At 31.4% G+C, this 16,587-nt stretch overlaps 2 protein-coding genes and 1 long non-coding RNA gene across 3 annotated transcripts; all 3 read left to right on the forward strand.

Moving 5' to 3' along the window:
• The first annotated feature begins 3,869 nt into the window (after positions 1 to 3,869).
• On the forward strand, positions 3,870 to 9,928 carry LOC145745985 (uncharacterized). The gene is made up of 4 exons (XM_082564163.1): positions 3,870 to 3,971; positions 4,209 to 7,334; positions 7,452 to 7,635; positions 7,757 to 9,928. Exons 1-4 carry the CDS (start codon positions 3,960 to 3,962, stop codon positions 9,532 to 9,534), a joined length of 5,100 nt encoding a protein of 1,699 aa, XP_082420289.1. The 5' UTR covers positions 3,870 to 3,959; the 3' UTR covers positions 9,535 to 9,928.
• A 70-nt stretch (positions 9,929 to 9,998) lies between these two features.
• Positions 9,999 to 12,873, forward strand: LOC145745689 (uncharacterized). Its single transcript, XR_014281267.1, has 3 exons — positions 9,999 to 10,130; positions 10,330 to 10,403; positions 12,017 to 12,873. It is a non-coding gene; the product is annotated as an uncharacterized LOC145745689 (long non-coding RNA).
• A 156-nt stretch (positions 12,874 to 13,029) lies between these two features.
• On the forward strand, positions 13,030 to 16,300 carry LOC145745116 (aminomethyltransferase, mitochondrial-like). The gene is made up of 8 exons (XM_082563111.1): positions 13,030 to 13,191; positions 13,381 to 13,560; positions 14,151 to 14,357; positions 14,448 to 14,526; positions 14,609 to 14,754; positions 15,337 to 15,517; positions 15,589 to 15,705; positions 15,789 to 16,300. Exons 1-8 carry the CDS (start codon positions 13,087 to 13,089, stop codon positions 16,004 to 16,006), a joined length of 1,233 nt encoding a protein of 410 aa, XP_082419237.1. The 5' UTR covers positions 13,030 to 13,086; the 3' UTR covers positions 16,007 to 16,300.
• The last annotated feature ends 287 nt before the right edge of the window (positions 16,301 to 16,587 follow it).

A 16,587-nucleotide genomic window follows, 5' to 3' on the forward strand; every position in this document is an offset into this window, starting at 1 on the left:
GTTCACAAAGCTACAGTAACAAGTGCACTTTAGCCGATGTTTAGTACAGAACTAGTGTTTAGTTTTGTAGTAAAATATATCAAGGTAGTGAATATAAAGTTAAACTTTTTCAAATATTTTAAAGGTCACTTGTTGTTTATCATTCCATGACTCACCGCCCTTTTTTGCAGGTCACATTTTTTTTTGACATAAATAATCCTTTAAGTTAAAACTACGAAGAAAGACAACCCGTTGTGCTAAGGTTTTGGCCATAAAGCATTTTATTGATCGTATCGATAATTTCACAGAAAATAGGCAGAAAATTGCTGAGTAGAAATGCTGAAAAAACTTTGCAAGTTTAAAATATAAGAAGTTATTTGTTTGTTTGCGCGTTGCCTTATACAAAAGTTTAATAATTTGTCTAATAAAATGTGACGATGCTACTGTCATTAAGCAAATAAATGTGATTACATTGCACTATTTATATAAGCGTATAAATCGTATTTGTCCTTGTAAATGTAAATAGCGTTATATACGGAATATTGTTTTTTAAACGAAAGTAGTTAGTTGGCTAATATTTTTGGTGTTCGCCAAACAAAACAATATTGGCTGCAAAAATGTATTAGTTGGCACGCTTTCACCCTAACAGTTCATACCGTAAACAAGTATTTTGATTTGCAAATGTGTGAGTATACGTTAGTTTAAAATGGATACCGATGTAAAATGTGAAAAGTAGTTGGCTGTGATCGACTGTAGGCTAAAACCTAAATTGTTTAAATGTACATAAATAATTTAATTAAAGAATATAAGCGGTCACCCTTGAGCGATCAGCATTGGCGGCAAAACACATGTGTGTTATTAGCTACAGGCAGACAGGGTAGAAATGCAAAAAGTCAGTCAGTTGTAATTACGCTAATTAACGAGTTAAGCCATTAAGCTAAGGAAATACTTGTTATTTAAGTACTTTTAATCAATAGTTACACATTTGTAGTAAAGTTAGCAAGGTTTTTATTTGTATGATTACACAACATATAATCAGTTTAAAGTAAAAGTCAGAACATATTTTTCTACTTCCCTTTTAAGCATTAAAGTCATATACTAAGGTAAGCTTTTTAGTTTTTATTGTGGAATTACACAGTTTATTTGTATTAAGTTTTATTAAAAAATCTTGTGTAGTTGAATTGAAAATTGGTTTTAACTTTTTTACAAACCAATAAAATTCTAACACAACACAGATAAAACTAATACTGTCTTAATATTGTAATTTTGTTATGATATTGTTAATATATATATTTTTTTTGTTGTATATATCTTAATCCTTGATGTGGGAAAGTCAAATGCGTGACTTAAACATAGACTAACATAAGTTACTCCGACCCAGTCTCGAGTTGCCTGTGGCAGTTTATGATATTATAGACACTATAATTGCCCGGTTATTATGCTGCTGATTAAGTGCTGGCTCAGCAGGAGTTCATACCGTTTATAGCACCTTACTCAAGGGCGCTACAGCATGAGATCAGTGGGGATTGAACCCACGACCTCATGTGTGGTGTAGCAAGTGTTCTTACCACTACACCACGCTGCCGGTTAGCTTTTGTTATAATGTAGTTAATATATTAAATGCAGTGTTATAAAACAATATGAAAATGGTAGAATTTTTTTTTTTCTAATAAGGAATCAACTTTTTAAATTGCAGCGTTGCAAATTATTGTTTTGTTAACATACACTGCTGGTATTAAAATTTGGTATTTTTTTCAAATAAAAAATAGGCCGACCCTAAAACTTGTGTTGTTTTTAAGGTTTTTCTAGTTTTATAACGACAAAGTAAGCATAGCTCGTACACCTGACCCATTTTTGCTTACATATACAAATCACATTGTATAAAATATGAAATTTCAGGAAGAAAAAAGTGTTGAATCACAGAATTCACGAAATTTAATAGGTTAAAATTTAGGTTAAATTTTTTATTGTCACAGTAAGCTGGCATTCAACAGTTTTTATTGTAACAATAAGCTGGCATTCAACAAAAAAATTATAGTGCTGGCTGTATTTGAGTTAGAAATTGGCTACAAGATGTACCAAATTTTAGGTTGTTTGTTTTCACAAATGCTTTGTAATAGCTAAGTACAATCTTATATAAACCCTAATTGACATTTTATGGTAATAAATTATGTGTTGTACTTGTTTGTATAAAACTTAAATAAATATATCGTAAATATTCAAGCCATAACTTCGCTATTTATTTAAAGTGTTTGTTTAAAAAATATTTAAGCAAAGGGATCTGGTTAGCTAAAGTCATAAGCCAGACATGTTAAATTACGATTTTAAAACACAACAAAACAAAATTGATGTTAAAAACTAAAGCTACATATGCATAAAGTTTAAGTTATTTATCACAAAGAAAGAATTAAGATTTATATACTGTTTTGTTAAAGTCATGTAATTAGATGGTTTAAGTACATAATAAACTCGTTTGTAGCACCTTTAAGTAATGGTAATTGTAAAATAGCCCGCCCGTTGGGCGTTTAACAACCAATTTTAAAACAACGGTTAGATCGTTATGCCAGTTTTGAATTTTAAAAGTTTTTGGAAAGTAAATATTTGTGTAAACATGTTTGTAAAAACAACGCAAAACATGCGCTCTAAATAAAACTAAAACAAAAAATGCTAGACTACTTTATTAGCTACGTAACTACTACTTCCTCAAAATGCTATTTAAGCTTATTCGTTGTGTGCAGTGACATTTTTAAATTAAATAACAAACAAAAAAGTTAGAAAAGAGCTTGGTTTAAAACTAAGAAAATTATTGCTTGGTTTAAAACTAAGAAAAAATAATTATGATTCGAGTGTAATGTAAGAAGGTTTGTAAAAGTCATTGTTTAAAGTAAAAGTAGAAGTGTTCTGCCAGGCAAAAAAAAGTTCAGAAACGGTTTTATAATTTTGCTAAACACTGCGTCATTATGACCGCGAACATTTTATCTTACCGCATACGGCTATGTACTTTGACCGAAAATAAAAAAGGGGTGTTGAAAGCGAAAGAGTTATTTTGCATTTCCGCGTAGACCTTAGATTATTAGTGCTTTTAGGACACAACAATTTTTATGCAGCATTTAAACTCGTTAGTCCTAAGATATTTGTAAATTGTAATATTATTTAATCCTAAACTATGCATTTTTTATTATTTGTTAAAAATAGTTGTTTTTTAGTTATTAATTAATTACTTTGTGAGTTTGAGTCACGAAAAAACATTTAATGCAATCAAAATTAGTTTTTTTGGGCAGAAAGTTAGCTAGAATTTATAAAAACAAATGAAGACTTTATTTTAATTTTGCAAACAAAAAGCTAAAATTTTATTTTTTTGAAAGCGCACCATAAATTTATATCAAATTTTAGTTTTTAGTACTTTGGTTTTCATACAAATTTATTTTTAAATATGGACAATCCTACAGTAGCTTTTATATGTTGCAACTTTCAGTAATCGTGTTACAATCTCTGAAATTGCCCTGGCGTTATCAACCAGATTTAATTTAATAACCTTAACAAAACAATGTGAAAATGTTAATTTACGAAAAAACACATACCAAAGATTTTGCACTAGATGTAAAGAAGAAGATTAAAAACAGAAACTTATAAAAACGATTTAATAGAAACGTTCTAATGACTTTTTATTATTTAAACCGTCTAAAACTTTTACAATTCAATTATAAACACCAATCAATATGTCGCTGTTACTTTTTTATTACAGCATACTCGTATCTTTACAATAATACTTTTAGAAAAATATTTGTTTATATTTATATCGCAATTGCAGGAAATGTTAATAGTATGTAGGAAATGTGTTGATTATAAAGCTTGTGATGTCGTCCAAAATTACTAAAAACGAGGTTGACAACAAATGTGTCGAAATAGTTCGAAGAAGCTTTAAACAACACCTGCAATATCATGTATTTGCAACAGAATACAAAGCTCTTCATAGTGATATGAAATCCGAGGTACCAACCACATTCACATTTGATATTTTCAATATTTAAATATACATTTTTACCAAAATGATTGTTCAAAGTTTAAACATTTTTTTCGAGTCTTCGTTTGAATACTTGTTCAAATGTGCGAATATATTTTAAAGTAAAGTAATAAAACAAGTACTGTTCTATATTAGGTTTATTAAACTATAACAACTATAACCCACTTTTCTAAACATTTTTTTAGTTTTTAACGTATACATTTAGATTGTTAGCTTGTATGGATCATTTGTTGATTGCCTGTCAACAATCTGCTTCGATTGCCTTTCTTCCAGAGATTCCAAAGAATATTTGTTCATGTTACATCAAGCTATAAAAGACAAGGTTGCGATAGGACTTTCAGCAGTTCTGCGTATCAAAATAAAAGACATTGAGGAACAGTTTATGCATTTCAATGGATTCGTATCTACATCAGTACTGGAATATATATTTAAAGAGTTTAAGGGTTTTGAGATATCGAGTGATGGGACGGTAAGATTAACAAGCTCTTATTCAGAATCAAAAGCAAGTGGCTATTATAATATTGATACGTTTTCCGAATATAATCACAATATGAGACGAGACAAGGAGAAACAGCAAGAACAGCTTCGGTATCTGTACCGATGTGAACCTAAAATTATTAAAACTCTACATGCAGATTTAACTTGGAAGATGGTTTTGGATACTTACCCGTTTTGGGTTGGTTTTTGTAGGCATTCTGGTGTAACTTTGGTCGAATGGTTGTTGAATATGGCACATGTACGAGATTCTACTTGCCATGACGATTATTCACAAAAAATGAAAAATATTATAGGAATGGAAGTTATGAAATGTTTATCCAACAGACATATCCTAATAAAAGACATTGCTGATCTTATTTGTGAAAGTCTACCCGATGTAGTTACTATTGAATTTTTACATGAAATAATAATTGGCTTTTCTGAATGGATAGTGGTATCAAACAAAGAAGGATATTCAAATTGTGAATTATTTTCTGTGCATGCACTTGGTCCGAATAGCTTAAGTTCAATGAAAGATTTTATGGGGAAAAAAATTCACAACAAAAAGGTCGACGTTAATAATTTTGGTTTTATTCCAGACAATTTACTGTCTAGTATTTCCAGTATAACAACAACAAAATCTTCAATGTTTTCAATTCGCCCCATTTTCGTAAAAGTTATGAAGAATAGTTCCTTTTTGAAAGAAATTATAAGAAAATTTGGTTCCTTTCTTCAGTTTTTGATAGCGTTTGCATATAATAAAAAGCAAGATCTTAACTACAAGTTGCATATTCAAGAATGCGTTATTAATTTGTTAAGAGACTTTATGTCTCGTAAACACAAGCCTAACTTAACTTTTAACGATGCTTATGAAATTGTGGGGCCTATCCAATTCATGAGCGAGAATTTTTTGATTAAATGTTTACGCAATTATCCAAAACAATTTGAAGTACATTCTAAAGGATTCTCTTTTCTTGGAAAATTGCAAATCGATGCCCCTTGCTCTACATCTAAACCCACTCTTTTAGAGCGCAAAGAACTTAATAACATGCCCGAAGTATCAACCTATAATGAACCTTCATCTTTGCCAAAGCCTAATTCCGCCAGTCCAAGTAATTTTGGCTTTTCGGAGGTTGACTTTTTGGACAAAATAAATAAGGTACTGAGCATGGCTGACAAGCGTTTGCGCGACTTTCTGAATATTGTTAATCATGTTCCAACCTATCTACGGAAAAGAATTCTAAAACAATACAATTCTTTGTATGACTTTGTTTCCTTCAGGCTACCTTTGGAAAAACCCATTGTGGATAATTTAATTTTAACTGAAGTTCTTGAATGGCTGGACTCGCGCACTTTGACTATCGAACGACTAAAAGTTGAGGTTTTGGGCGATAATTTTGACTTTATGTCATTTCAAGAAATTATTAATTTCTTGCAAAGTTATCCTAAAATCTTTGTTGTTACACGAGGCTCGGACATTATTCTAGCAAGAATTCGGATCGATACAAACGAAACAACATTTTACTTTAACGAATTTGAGAAAACCACGCTAAACAAAATAGTGCAATGCTATCCACAAGCTATTAGCGGTATTAACCTTCGAGCTTTTTCTAAACTGATCTGGAATTCCAATCTAATTGAAGCTCAACGAATGTTCGTGTTTGGTACGACTGGTAAACATATTGTCGAAGAACGGGCAACCTACCTACTTGAGAGTTACTTTAAAAGCTATCTTTGTATGTATCCATTTCATTTTAATCTTGACGATCAAGTTGTGTATTTGATTAATAAAAACAACGTTGTTTTGTCTTCACCCGAAAAGTCAAAAAAATCCGTTGTTATTGTGATTTCGGACACTGAAGATGGTGAGATTGTTGATCGAGATGATGCTGAAAGACCCAAAAGACGTAAACGGAAACGATCAAGAAGTCGAAGAAATGATTCCCACAAGAAAAAGAAGTCTTTTTCACCTAAAAGAGATTCTCAAAATAAAACTTCTTCGCCGAAAAAAAAGAAAAAAAAGAAATCTTTTTCGCCTGAAAAAAAGGCTCATAATGAAATTTCATCACCAAGGAAAGATAAAAATAAGAAATCTGTTTCGCCTAAAAAGAGAGATAAATCTTCAAAGCACAAACACGACGAAAAATCACAGTTAAGCGAAGGAGAAGAACCCCTTGCCAAAAGAAAATCTGAACCTGTTAGCAGCTACCTTTTCAGTTTTCCAAATCATTTAACTCACGATGCATCGGTTGCCAAACTTTTGGAATCGTCAGACAATCTGATGAAGATCAATGAGCTCTGTGACTACCTTATAGCTAGAGTTTTGAATAAAGAACAACAAGATTTGGTAAAGAAAAACAAAGATGTTCGATCGGAGTATCAAGAAAGAATTCATGCTGTTTTACAACAAGATGATATTTTTAATTTAAACTATGAAAACGGAGTCCCAAATTCCGTGAAATTAATAATCAAAAAACAACCTTCAAGTGCGAGTTCAACACCAATATTTCAAACTCTTTCTATGCTAACAGGAGTTAACAACAAAGAGTTACTGACATACGTCAAAGAATATTGCCTTGTTAATAATAGACCTGTTGCTATCCCTATTATCTTCACAATGACTTGGAAAAAATTTAGGTATTTTAAAGCAACTGAAGTGTCATCAGATTCAATGCTACAAATCCAATTGATTGATTGCCTTAAAAACGACGACAGTGTATTTATTAATGTTATTGATAAAACATGTTGTCTAAATAAATTTGTGTTACCTACCGACATCAAGAAATCATATCGCAGCGCTTTAAAAAGAATTGGAAAAAAGAAGTTGATTAAAAATCTTGGCGATGTCTTAAAAGTAAGCAAGTTGACGGTTATACAAAAATTCAAATGCTTAATTAAAATTTACTTTTTTTAGTATACTGAATTTTATTTTTAGTATAACACATTTTTTTTTTATAATTACAATTTTTAGGATCAAAAATCAGGGTTGACAATCCAAGGTTTATGCGCCAAACTGTCTGACGATGTTGTTTTGTATCCAAAAGCAACAATGCAGTTACTAGTTCAAGGGATCGTTGCAGAACGAGCAAACGAAAACTTTTACTTTTTACCTAGCGGCCATATTGCAAGACTTCAGGACGAAGTTGCATATTCAAGTACTATAGTTTTTTAAACTGTTTTGTGTTGAATTAATTATTTAATTTTGATGAAGGAACATAAAGTAGGGGATTTTAGAAATGTAGCTAATTGTTTTTGCACTGGGTTATTGTTTTTAAGGTCCCTCTGACGAAGAAACTGAATTGGTCATTGAAGAAGTTTTTGTGTCCCCCGATTCCACGGAGAAACCAGACATCGAAGGCTCCGAAACCGACATTGATGGGATTTGCAACAAGTATATTGAGGCTGACGTCATAAGACTGGAAAGCGAACCTCCGCGTAAAAGATCTGCCGACACAACAGAGCCTACACCCAAGCCAAACGATGTTGGCGAATCGCAAAAACTAAATGAGGATTCTAATAGAAGGATTTCTACTGATTCTAGATCGTCGAACAACGGCTGCATTTCGTCTGGTATCGTTAGCAGTAGCACAGTGATTGCTAGTCCGAAAACTCCAAGACGCTTCTCCGTCACTACACCTTCGGAAAATAACAAGGCCGCTAAAACGATTCCCGAAAGACCGAGAGTCTCCAACGAACAAAGGGAGGAAATGCTCAAAGTATTTTTGGTCGAATACTTGTCTTCGAATAGCAACTCATCAAAAACTGAAGATGCTATTAAAGCAGCGTACAGACGATACAAGCATGAACGGTTTGCGATTAGTTCTTTAGCGTTTGAGGCGTATTTTTGCGATTTTGTTATTTCCTCAAACGGTCTTTTTTCTTTTGGTAGTCCATATGGGGGAGTTGGGGTTACTTGGTTGTATTACTGGCCATCGGATGGAAGACCCAATCAAGGAGGGCAGATACCTTTTATCGAACTTTTACCTGAAATACCAAAGATTTGCAAAGAATATTTGTTAAAACAACCGAACTGCGGAGAAAATCTTAAAATACTCTCAAAATTTGTGTCTGAGAAATATTCTGACAAACTCTTTGCGCTGCATTATAGCGAAGTTCCTCGTGTTTGTCGTACTTTGATTTTGATTGGGGCAATCCGTACTCTTAAATGGTTTATTTTTTCGAAGTCTCAGATGTACATATCAGTTCGACAAGATGTTCCAAATCAGCCCTTGAATAAGGATTCACAAAATGATGCACCGAAAAATCAGAAAACAAGTTCAGATGAACAACTTGCTGATAAACACCAACCTAATAAGGCCTCGACATCAGGGCTGCAGAACCCGCTAAATTCACAGCCTTCGTTTTTTTATCAACCTCAACAAAATTTAAGACAGGATCCAAGACACCACCGTCATTCTGATTTACCAGCCACTCAAAAACAAACTTCTCATCCGACTAGAGATACAAAGCACAACACACACTCAAATAAACACACTTCAGCTGCCGCTGAAGCTTATAACACTTCGTCGACCCAACTAGCAAACTCCAAGCAAAATGTGCATTTAAGTAATAATGAACCGAGGTGTAGTCACTCTTATGGTAGGGATAAGATTAAAAATCCTAAAGGTGACAGCGACGATCGTGCTTTGTTTAAAAATTATAAAACTGCAGCCAAAAACAAATCTGACGACGTTTTTACAAGTGCTAAGAAGCAACCGCTGGATGTTTGTCCGAAGAATAAGCAACCGTCAGAGGCCGCCAAAGAGCGCGACGAAAATTTAACGCTTAAAAAGAAAGCTAAGCATTCACAAATGCGAACAAAAGCGCTCAAACTTTTGTCTGAAATTATACATCGAAATGGACCATGTACTAAACTGAATTTAAGAGAATATTGGTCGAGTGAGGCGGACAAAGAACTTTGTAAAATACTAGGAAGCGGTGTCTCGTTCTCTATATCGTTTCGTAAGTACGAAAAATACTTTCCAACAAACAGCGAAGGTCTTGTCTCTGTTGATGAAACTGCATTAAACAATTTTTTGCAGAAAATCTCTTAAATGTTTTGTAAAATACAAAGGGTACAACAAAAATAAAAGTTATTATTCAAGATTCGGTTTTTCTAATTAGCATTTGTAAAATATAAAAATGTCTAACAGGATTTACTATATTCTTAATCTATTTTTTGGTAACAATTAAAGGTTATTTGTACAATTTTTTTGTACCATCACTTACACTTTAACTTAATATTTTGTTATGTTTAAAAGTTTGGTTGGCTTATTTTTCACGGTGAAATTAAAATAGAGAGAGATGCACGTGTTCAGTTCTTTTTTATTTCTTCGTGTTTTTGTTTGTTAACATTTTTAGTTTTTTAAAACGTTACAATATTACGAAACAGTAACTGACTTAGTTTTACAAAACACTACAATGTTGCCGTTATTCAAAACTTCCTGTGTTGCCTTTATTCAAAGTTCAATGGTTATTGCTTGTTTTTGTTATTAAAAGTTCTATGGTATGTTGTGTGTTAAATTGTGCTATATTTAGTTGGGCACCAGTAGAAATGTAACTGAGAAGGCACCAGTAGAAATCTAACGGAAGATGTTATTAAGGAATAAAAATGTTATTTAAATGGAATTCCACTGAACATAATTTTCAGGTAATTTTTTTTCTTTATTTAAAATAACATAACATTTTGTTACCTAAATTTAAATTAAACACTATTGCAGCCTGTAGCAACATTTCTACTATAGAAAATAAACACTATGTCACTACTTAGACAATACGTCATTAGTTACAAAATTTGTATGTGATTATAAAAGCACTTAAAAAATTTTAAATCTTATTTTTTTTTTTAGTGCTTAAACTGTTATGCATGACAATCAGCTGTAATCTGCTGCATGACTAACGCCAAAGTATGTGAGCTGATGAGGTAGAACTTAAATTTAACGTTAGGGTCCAAACACTAAAAATCCTATTTTACAAAAAAAAATTAACAAAACCAGTTGTGTTTTTAAAAAAAATTTATAACAAATTATAATTTAAAACAGAGTCATGTAAGCCATATAGATTTACTCTGTCTCTATGGTATATAAACTATTGCCCACAGTTATGGTATAAAAGCTATTTCTCATCATGTCAAATAGTGGTTTTCCCCGATTATTGTCATAAATATGCCGCTATTAAACTAACCTTTTCTTGATACTTAGAATAGCCGCGGGCACTTTTTTGTAAGTTTAGCGCACGTGATTTTCTCATTTAGTTTGGGCCAAGTCAGGCGTAACTCTGCCCAAAACAACACAAAAAATTAGCTTCAAATTTTCAGGTAGTTTCCAGTAAATTATTAGGAGTTAGGTTCACATATAGCGAGTGCTTTAGAGTTAAATGTGATGACATTATGTAAAGAAATATATTAATGCTAGTACCAGAGTTTAAAAACATCAGTAAGTTTTAATTAACGTCAGTTATGCACTTAGAAATTCGCAGAATTTTTGAAATAATTTAAGCATAAACCTATGATCGTTATCAATATCAACGCTTTTATTACTGGGATAATAATATATATATGTATATAGGTATGATTAATTATATACAGTAGGTAGCATATGCGGCGGTAAACTTGTGGTTTTTAGGGTCTCTATTTAGTGATATTCTATTAAGAGAGGCTTCATTAAAAGAAGAAGTCCCTTAACAGAACTAATGAAGCGGAATTTACCAGTTTCGTTATAGAAAAGGAATTCAGGAAATGAAAACGCCGAAAGGCAGGCCATCGTCAGAAACTGAGTTAAATAAAGCTTCACAATAACGGTTAAGTCATTTTATATAGAGCGCTTTGTATTTGTTTTAGATTTATTGTTCGAAAAAATCGAATTGTCTATTCTAAAGCCTTAGCTTGAAAATTTTGGCCCGCTATTGATTGAATGGTGTAAATTGGTAACACACAAAAAGGGCTTTCATCCAAAAAAATCATGTGTTGAATGTAGATCATGTTTTTTAACGCACTAATCGTTTTTCGATATGACGTTTATCTCTGTCACGAATATAAATGAATGTAGTGACGTGTTTTTTAAAGCTATCAGAAGGATCGTGTAAATCATCGTTTTTTTTATTTAAACACCATTAAAAAACAAAAAGAACTAAAAGTAAGGACTTAGAATAGCTCGTTAAAAAACAATACAAATATTATAGTTGAGTTGTAAGGATTTAGTTAATGTTAAACCAATTTTTTGGTAACTTGTAAAAAAACGCAAAAAAATATTTATAACAGAGTGAGTAAGTCTAGAAACTGCCACATTTAGAAAGAAACTTACTATTTTACAAATTTTGTGTACTAGGTTTATTGTATTGTAGGTATTTACAGTGTTAATGCCTTAGGCACCTACAGTAATGCGCAACATTAAAAATAATCTGTTTAAAAATTGAAAGTTAAACTAGGCTACTTAAAAATAAAATTATTTTAAAATAAAATTTATGTTTACATTATTTTATACATTTAACACTTTTTATGATTATAATTATTTTTAATTCAAAAACTAACTATTACAGATGAATAATATCATTTAATCACATTTTAAATGTGACTATTCTACCCGGAAGTGACATCACAGTCCTATTTAACGAAAATTTTAAACTCAGCATAATGGACAATGGTACAAGTATTTTAAATACGACGACAGCATCTTTAAATGGAAATTTAACGGACACTTTAAAGCAATTTATTAACAATTTGGAAATAACCAACTTAACAAGCAATGAGACTTCTTTTACAACGGCATCAACGCCTGTTTTATGGTGGAATTTTTCGCCTATAATTATCTTGGCATGCGTGGCCTTTCTCATAGTGTTATGCACGGGGGTTTCCACTTATATTAACTGGGTTGATACGGGGAAAAAGGGTGTCTTAAATAGTTTTTGTCGAAGGTGTAGATCTTGCCGACAAAAGGGTTCTTATGATTTTGAACCTTTAGACCCCGAAGCGTTGTAAATTTTCGTCATTTTGCGATTACGTTTTCTATATATTAGGCTAAACATGCAATAACACACTGCACGTTTTTTCTGTAAAGTTGTCATCTGTCGTATTTTTTATATTGAGCTGAGTTTTTTTTACAGTAAACAATAGTAAATTTTTAAGGCCCATGTGCCAATATGTCAATCTTTAATTAAATTACACAATTTTTACAGTAGATCATTTTATTTCTATGCATTTAACACAATACCATGTTAGTCTTTTTGCTGCGTTTGTCGTTGTGGTACGTCGTCTTTTTTGTGGTTTAAAATCACTGAAATACTTTATTAAACTTTTTTATATTGCTTCATTTCTGTTATTAGGTCTTTTATTAAGTTCATTTTTGCAATCGCACATTCTAACTGCTAACGCTTGTTGTTAATAAAATAACATCTTACATTTTTGTTATGTAAAAGATCAAAATGATGTTTAGGTTTATAAAGTTTTACTTGCTTCTAAACTAATTAAAAAATGTAGTCGTTCGAGGATAAATTACCATTTATGGAATTTGGTTTTATTCCGGTTGAGTAAATGCTACAACAACAAACACGTTCAGCTGTTTTTTTATTTTTTACTTAAAAATAAATGTGAGATGTTTTAACAGCAAACTATGTTTTCTATTGCCAAGCACACAACATTTGTTTATTTGAGAAATATTAAAAATGTTAAATTAGTGTCAGTAAGGCCATTTTTCTTGACTTCATCAAAATTAAAAGTAAGTTCAATTTATTCGTCTAATATTTTTGTACGAATTTTTACTGAAAACTCAATAAGTTAAAAAATTATTAAACCATATAAATGCCTGTTTATAGCTAATTTCAATTATGTAATAACTTAACAGCAACAATAATTAATATATTTTTATCTATTTTAATATACAAAAATTGTGTATTCCTTTATTAAGAACCAAAAACCAAATGAAACTGTTTTGTGTGATTTTCACAAAGAAAATGGTGGAAAAATGGTTGATTTCGCTGGCTGGTTGATGCCAGTACAATACAAGTCTCTTGGTATAGTTGCTTCACATTTACATACGAGAAAGAAAGCTTCATTATTTGATGTTTCACATATGCTTCAGACTAAGGTATTTAAAAATTTTCCTTTTTCATATATCTTTATATATATATATATATCTTTATCCTCTATGTGGGAAAGTCGAATGCACGACCTAAACATAGAGTAACATCAGTTACTCCGACCTGGTCTCGAGTTGCCTTTAGCAGTTTGGAATATTATAGATTATAATTTCCCGATAATTATGCTGCTGGTTTAGTGGTAAGAACACTTGCTACACCACCATAAGGTTGTGGATTTAATTTCAACTGTTCTTAAGCTGTAGCACCCTTAAGTAAGGTGCTATAAATGTTATGAACTCATGCTGAGCCAACACTTAATCAGCAGCATAAATATTGGGCAATTATAATCTATAATATCTCAAACTGCCACAGGCAACTCGAGACTGGGTCGGGGTAACAGTTGTTACTCTACGTTTAGGTCGTACATACAACCTTCCCAGATCGAGGATAAAGATATATATAAAAAAATAAATAAATAAAAAATAACCCTAAATATTGAATACTTGCAACTTACTTAAGATGGGCTAGAATGTATTAAAGATTTTAAAATTTTTTAAGAAATCTTATACTAATAATTTTTAATTAGTATTTGTATTAGATTTATGGAAATGATAGAGAAAATTTCATGGAGAGTCTTGTTGTTGGAGACATTAAAGGTTTGCCTAGCAACAGCGGAACACTAAGTGTGTTCACAAATGAAAATGGAGGGATATTAGATGATGTTATCATCAGTAAAACAGAAAATGATTATCTTTATGTGGTATCTAATGCAGGATGCTCAGACAAAATCAAAAGCCATTTAAAGGTATGTAAAAAGTTTTTTAATTTAAATTTATATATATACAATATAGTTGTAACTCTATTTTTTTAAATTTAATTTAAATTTTGTCCTAAGAATTCGTCATCAACTTTTAAAAGTAAGGGAGGCGATGTTAATATAGAACACATTGACAATGGTCTTATAGCTCTTCAAGGTAAAATACAACTGCATTTTAAAATGTATAAGAGTTTAATCTGAAACAAAGAAATAAAACATTTAAATTTATTGTATTTCAGGTCCACTAATGTCATCAGTGCTTAAAAAGGGAGTAGACTTTGATGTAAATGATTTATCGTTTATGCAGAATATTAACTGTAAAGTCTTTGGTATTGATGGATGTAGGGTAACAAGATGTGGCTATACTGGGGAAGATGGAGTAGAGGTGAACCTGATTTTTTATTGATAAGACATTGAATTACTAAAAGCTCTTGAAATATTAAAATACTGTAAAAATTTGGTTAGTTAATAAATAAATTAACACGTAGTATTTTAAGACTTAAGTTTGATCCCCGCCATTGGCATATTTTTTTTATATATCTTTATCCTCGATGTGGGAAGGTCAAATGACGACCCAAACATAGAGCAACATCAGTTACCTTAACCCAGTCTCGAGTTGCCTGTGGCAGTTTGGGATATTATAGATTATAATTGCCCGATAATTTTACTGCTGATTAAGTGCTGGCTTAGCAGGAGATTATTCCGTTATATCGCCTTACTCAAGGGCGCTACAGCACGAGATCAGTGGGGATTAAACCCACGACCTCATGTGTGGTGTAGCGAGTGTTCTTATCACTACACCACGCTGCCGGTACTTACGGACACTACAGCATAAGAACAGAGGGAATGCATTCAAGACTTCATGTAGTAAAGCTTAGTGTTCTGACCACTACACCACACTGCTGGTTAAACAACCATAACATAATTATCTTTTTAATTATTTAGAAAAATTAATTTTTGTTTTAAGATATCTGTTCCAAAAGATCAAACTGTTGGTTTAGCAAACCAATTAATATCCCATAATGATGTTGAATTAGCTGGGTTAGGAGCTAGAGATAGTTTACGATTGGAAGCCGGGTTGTGCCTATATGGTAACGATATAGACGAAGTTACAACCCCTGTTGAGGCAGGCCTTACTTGGTGCATAGGTAATTTAAATAAAAAAATAAAATATTTTCTTAATTTATGTGTATATATATAATTTTTATTGTATTTGAAGGTAAATCGAGGAAAAAAAATGCTGATTTTCCAGGTGCATCTGTTATTTTAAACCAGATTAAAATGAAGCCTGATAAAAGGAGAGTGGGATTAGTAGTGTCTGGGGCAATTGCTAGACGTAAGAAAATTTAACCAACTCTTAACTCTTAATTTATTTAAGCAATTTTTTTTAAACTGATAAAATATATAATTTTACCCTAGATGGTGCAATTGTTGAAGATAATAATGGAAATGAGATAGGAGTGGTTACAAGCGGTTGTCCCTCCCCTTCACTTTCAACTAATATTGCGATGGCTTATATACCTAGAAATAAGTCAAAAATCGGCACAAAATTAAATATAAAAATAAGAAAGCGTGTCGTTGAAGCCACTGTTACGAAAATGCCATTCGTTCCTTGCAATTATTATTTTAAAAAATAGTTTTTGGGCCTTAGTTTTCCAAAAATAAAGGCATTTTAAGTATATCTGCTGCTTTTAGCCACTGCCTTATAAGTTATTTTATCCTAATAAATATAAGTATAATAGTAAAACCCAGAAAATATAATTTTTTAAATTATAAATTATTACCTATCACTAAACAAAAAAATTTTTAATAAATTTTAGGAATTTTTGTACCCTTCCAAATTTATAATATATTTAACAATATACATTACACAATATTTTTTTTTATTTTAGATGATAAACTTGTATCAATAAACGTTGTCATGATTTTTATTAGTTTATAATTTAAAAAAATAATATTTTTATAGTTGGTCAAATTTTGTTAAAAGCTTAACGCGATACACATGTTAGGTAGAACTTCTGCTCATTTTTGCAGGCCAGGTCAAAAACGTTAATGCCGATTACTGTTTTTAATTTTAATTATACATAGGTCTGCTAAAACGTGTTAAATAAAACGTTAAATTACGCTTTAGTGCTATCCTAAAACTTCGGGCTTAACAGTATTCAGTTGTTTTTGTTTTACATTTACTATTATTGCCGAACCGGCAGCGTGGTGTAGT

Source organism: Corella eumyota, chromosome 3, assembly GCF_963082875.1.
Source record: "Corella eumyota chromosome 3, kaCorEumy4.1, whole genome shotgun sequence".
Classification (NCBI taxonomy): Eukaryota; Metazoa; Chordata; class Ascidiacea; order Phlebobranchia; family Corellidae; genus Corella; species Corella eumyota.

Bases quoted from the DNA above. Each gene is read 5' to 3' on its own strand.
- LOC145745985 (XM_082564163.1), top strand. The intron at 7,335-7,451 runs GTAAGCAAGTTG...TACAATTTTTAG, and splicing joins ATCTTGGCGATGTCTTAAAA to GATCAAAAATCAGGGTTGAC. The intron at 7,636-7,756 runs GTACTATAGTTT...ATTGTTTTTAAG, and splicing joins GGACGAAGTTGCATATTCAA to GTCCCTCTGACGAAGAAACT.
- LOC145745116 (XM_082563111.1), top strand. From the start codon at position 13,087: ATGTTTTCTATTGCCAAGCACACAACATTTGTTTATTTGAGAAATATT. The intron at 13,192-13,380 runs GTAAGTTCAATT...TCCTTTATTAAG, and splicing joins TGACTTCATCAAAATTAAAA to AACCAAAAACCAAATGAAAC. The intron at 15,518-15,588 runs GTAATTTAAATA...TTGTATTTGAAG, and splicing joins AGGCCTTACTTGGTGCATAG to GTAAATCGAGGAAAAAAAAT.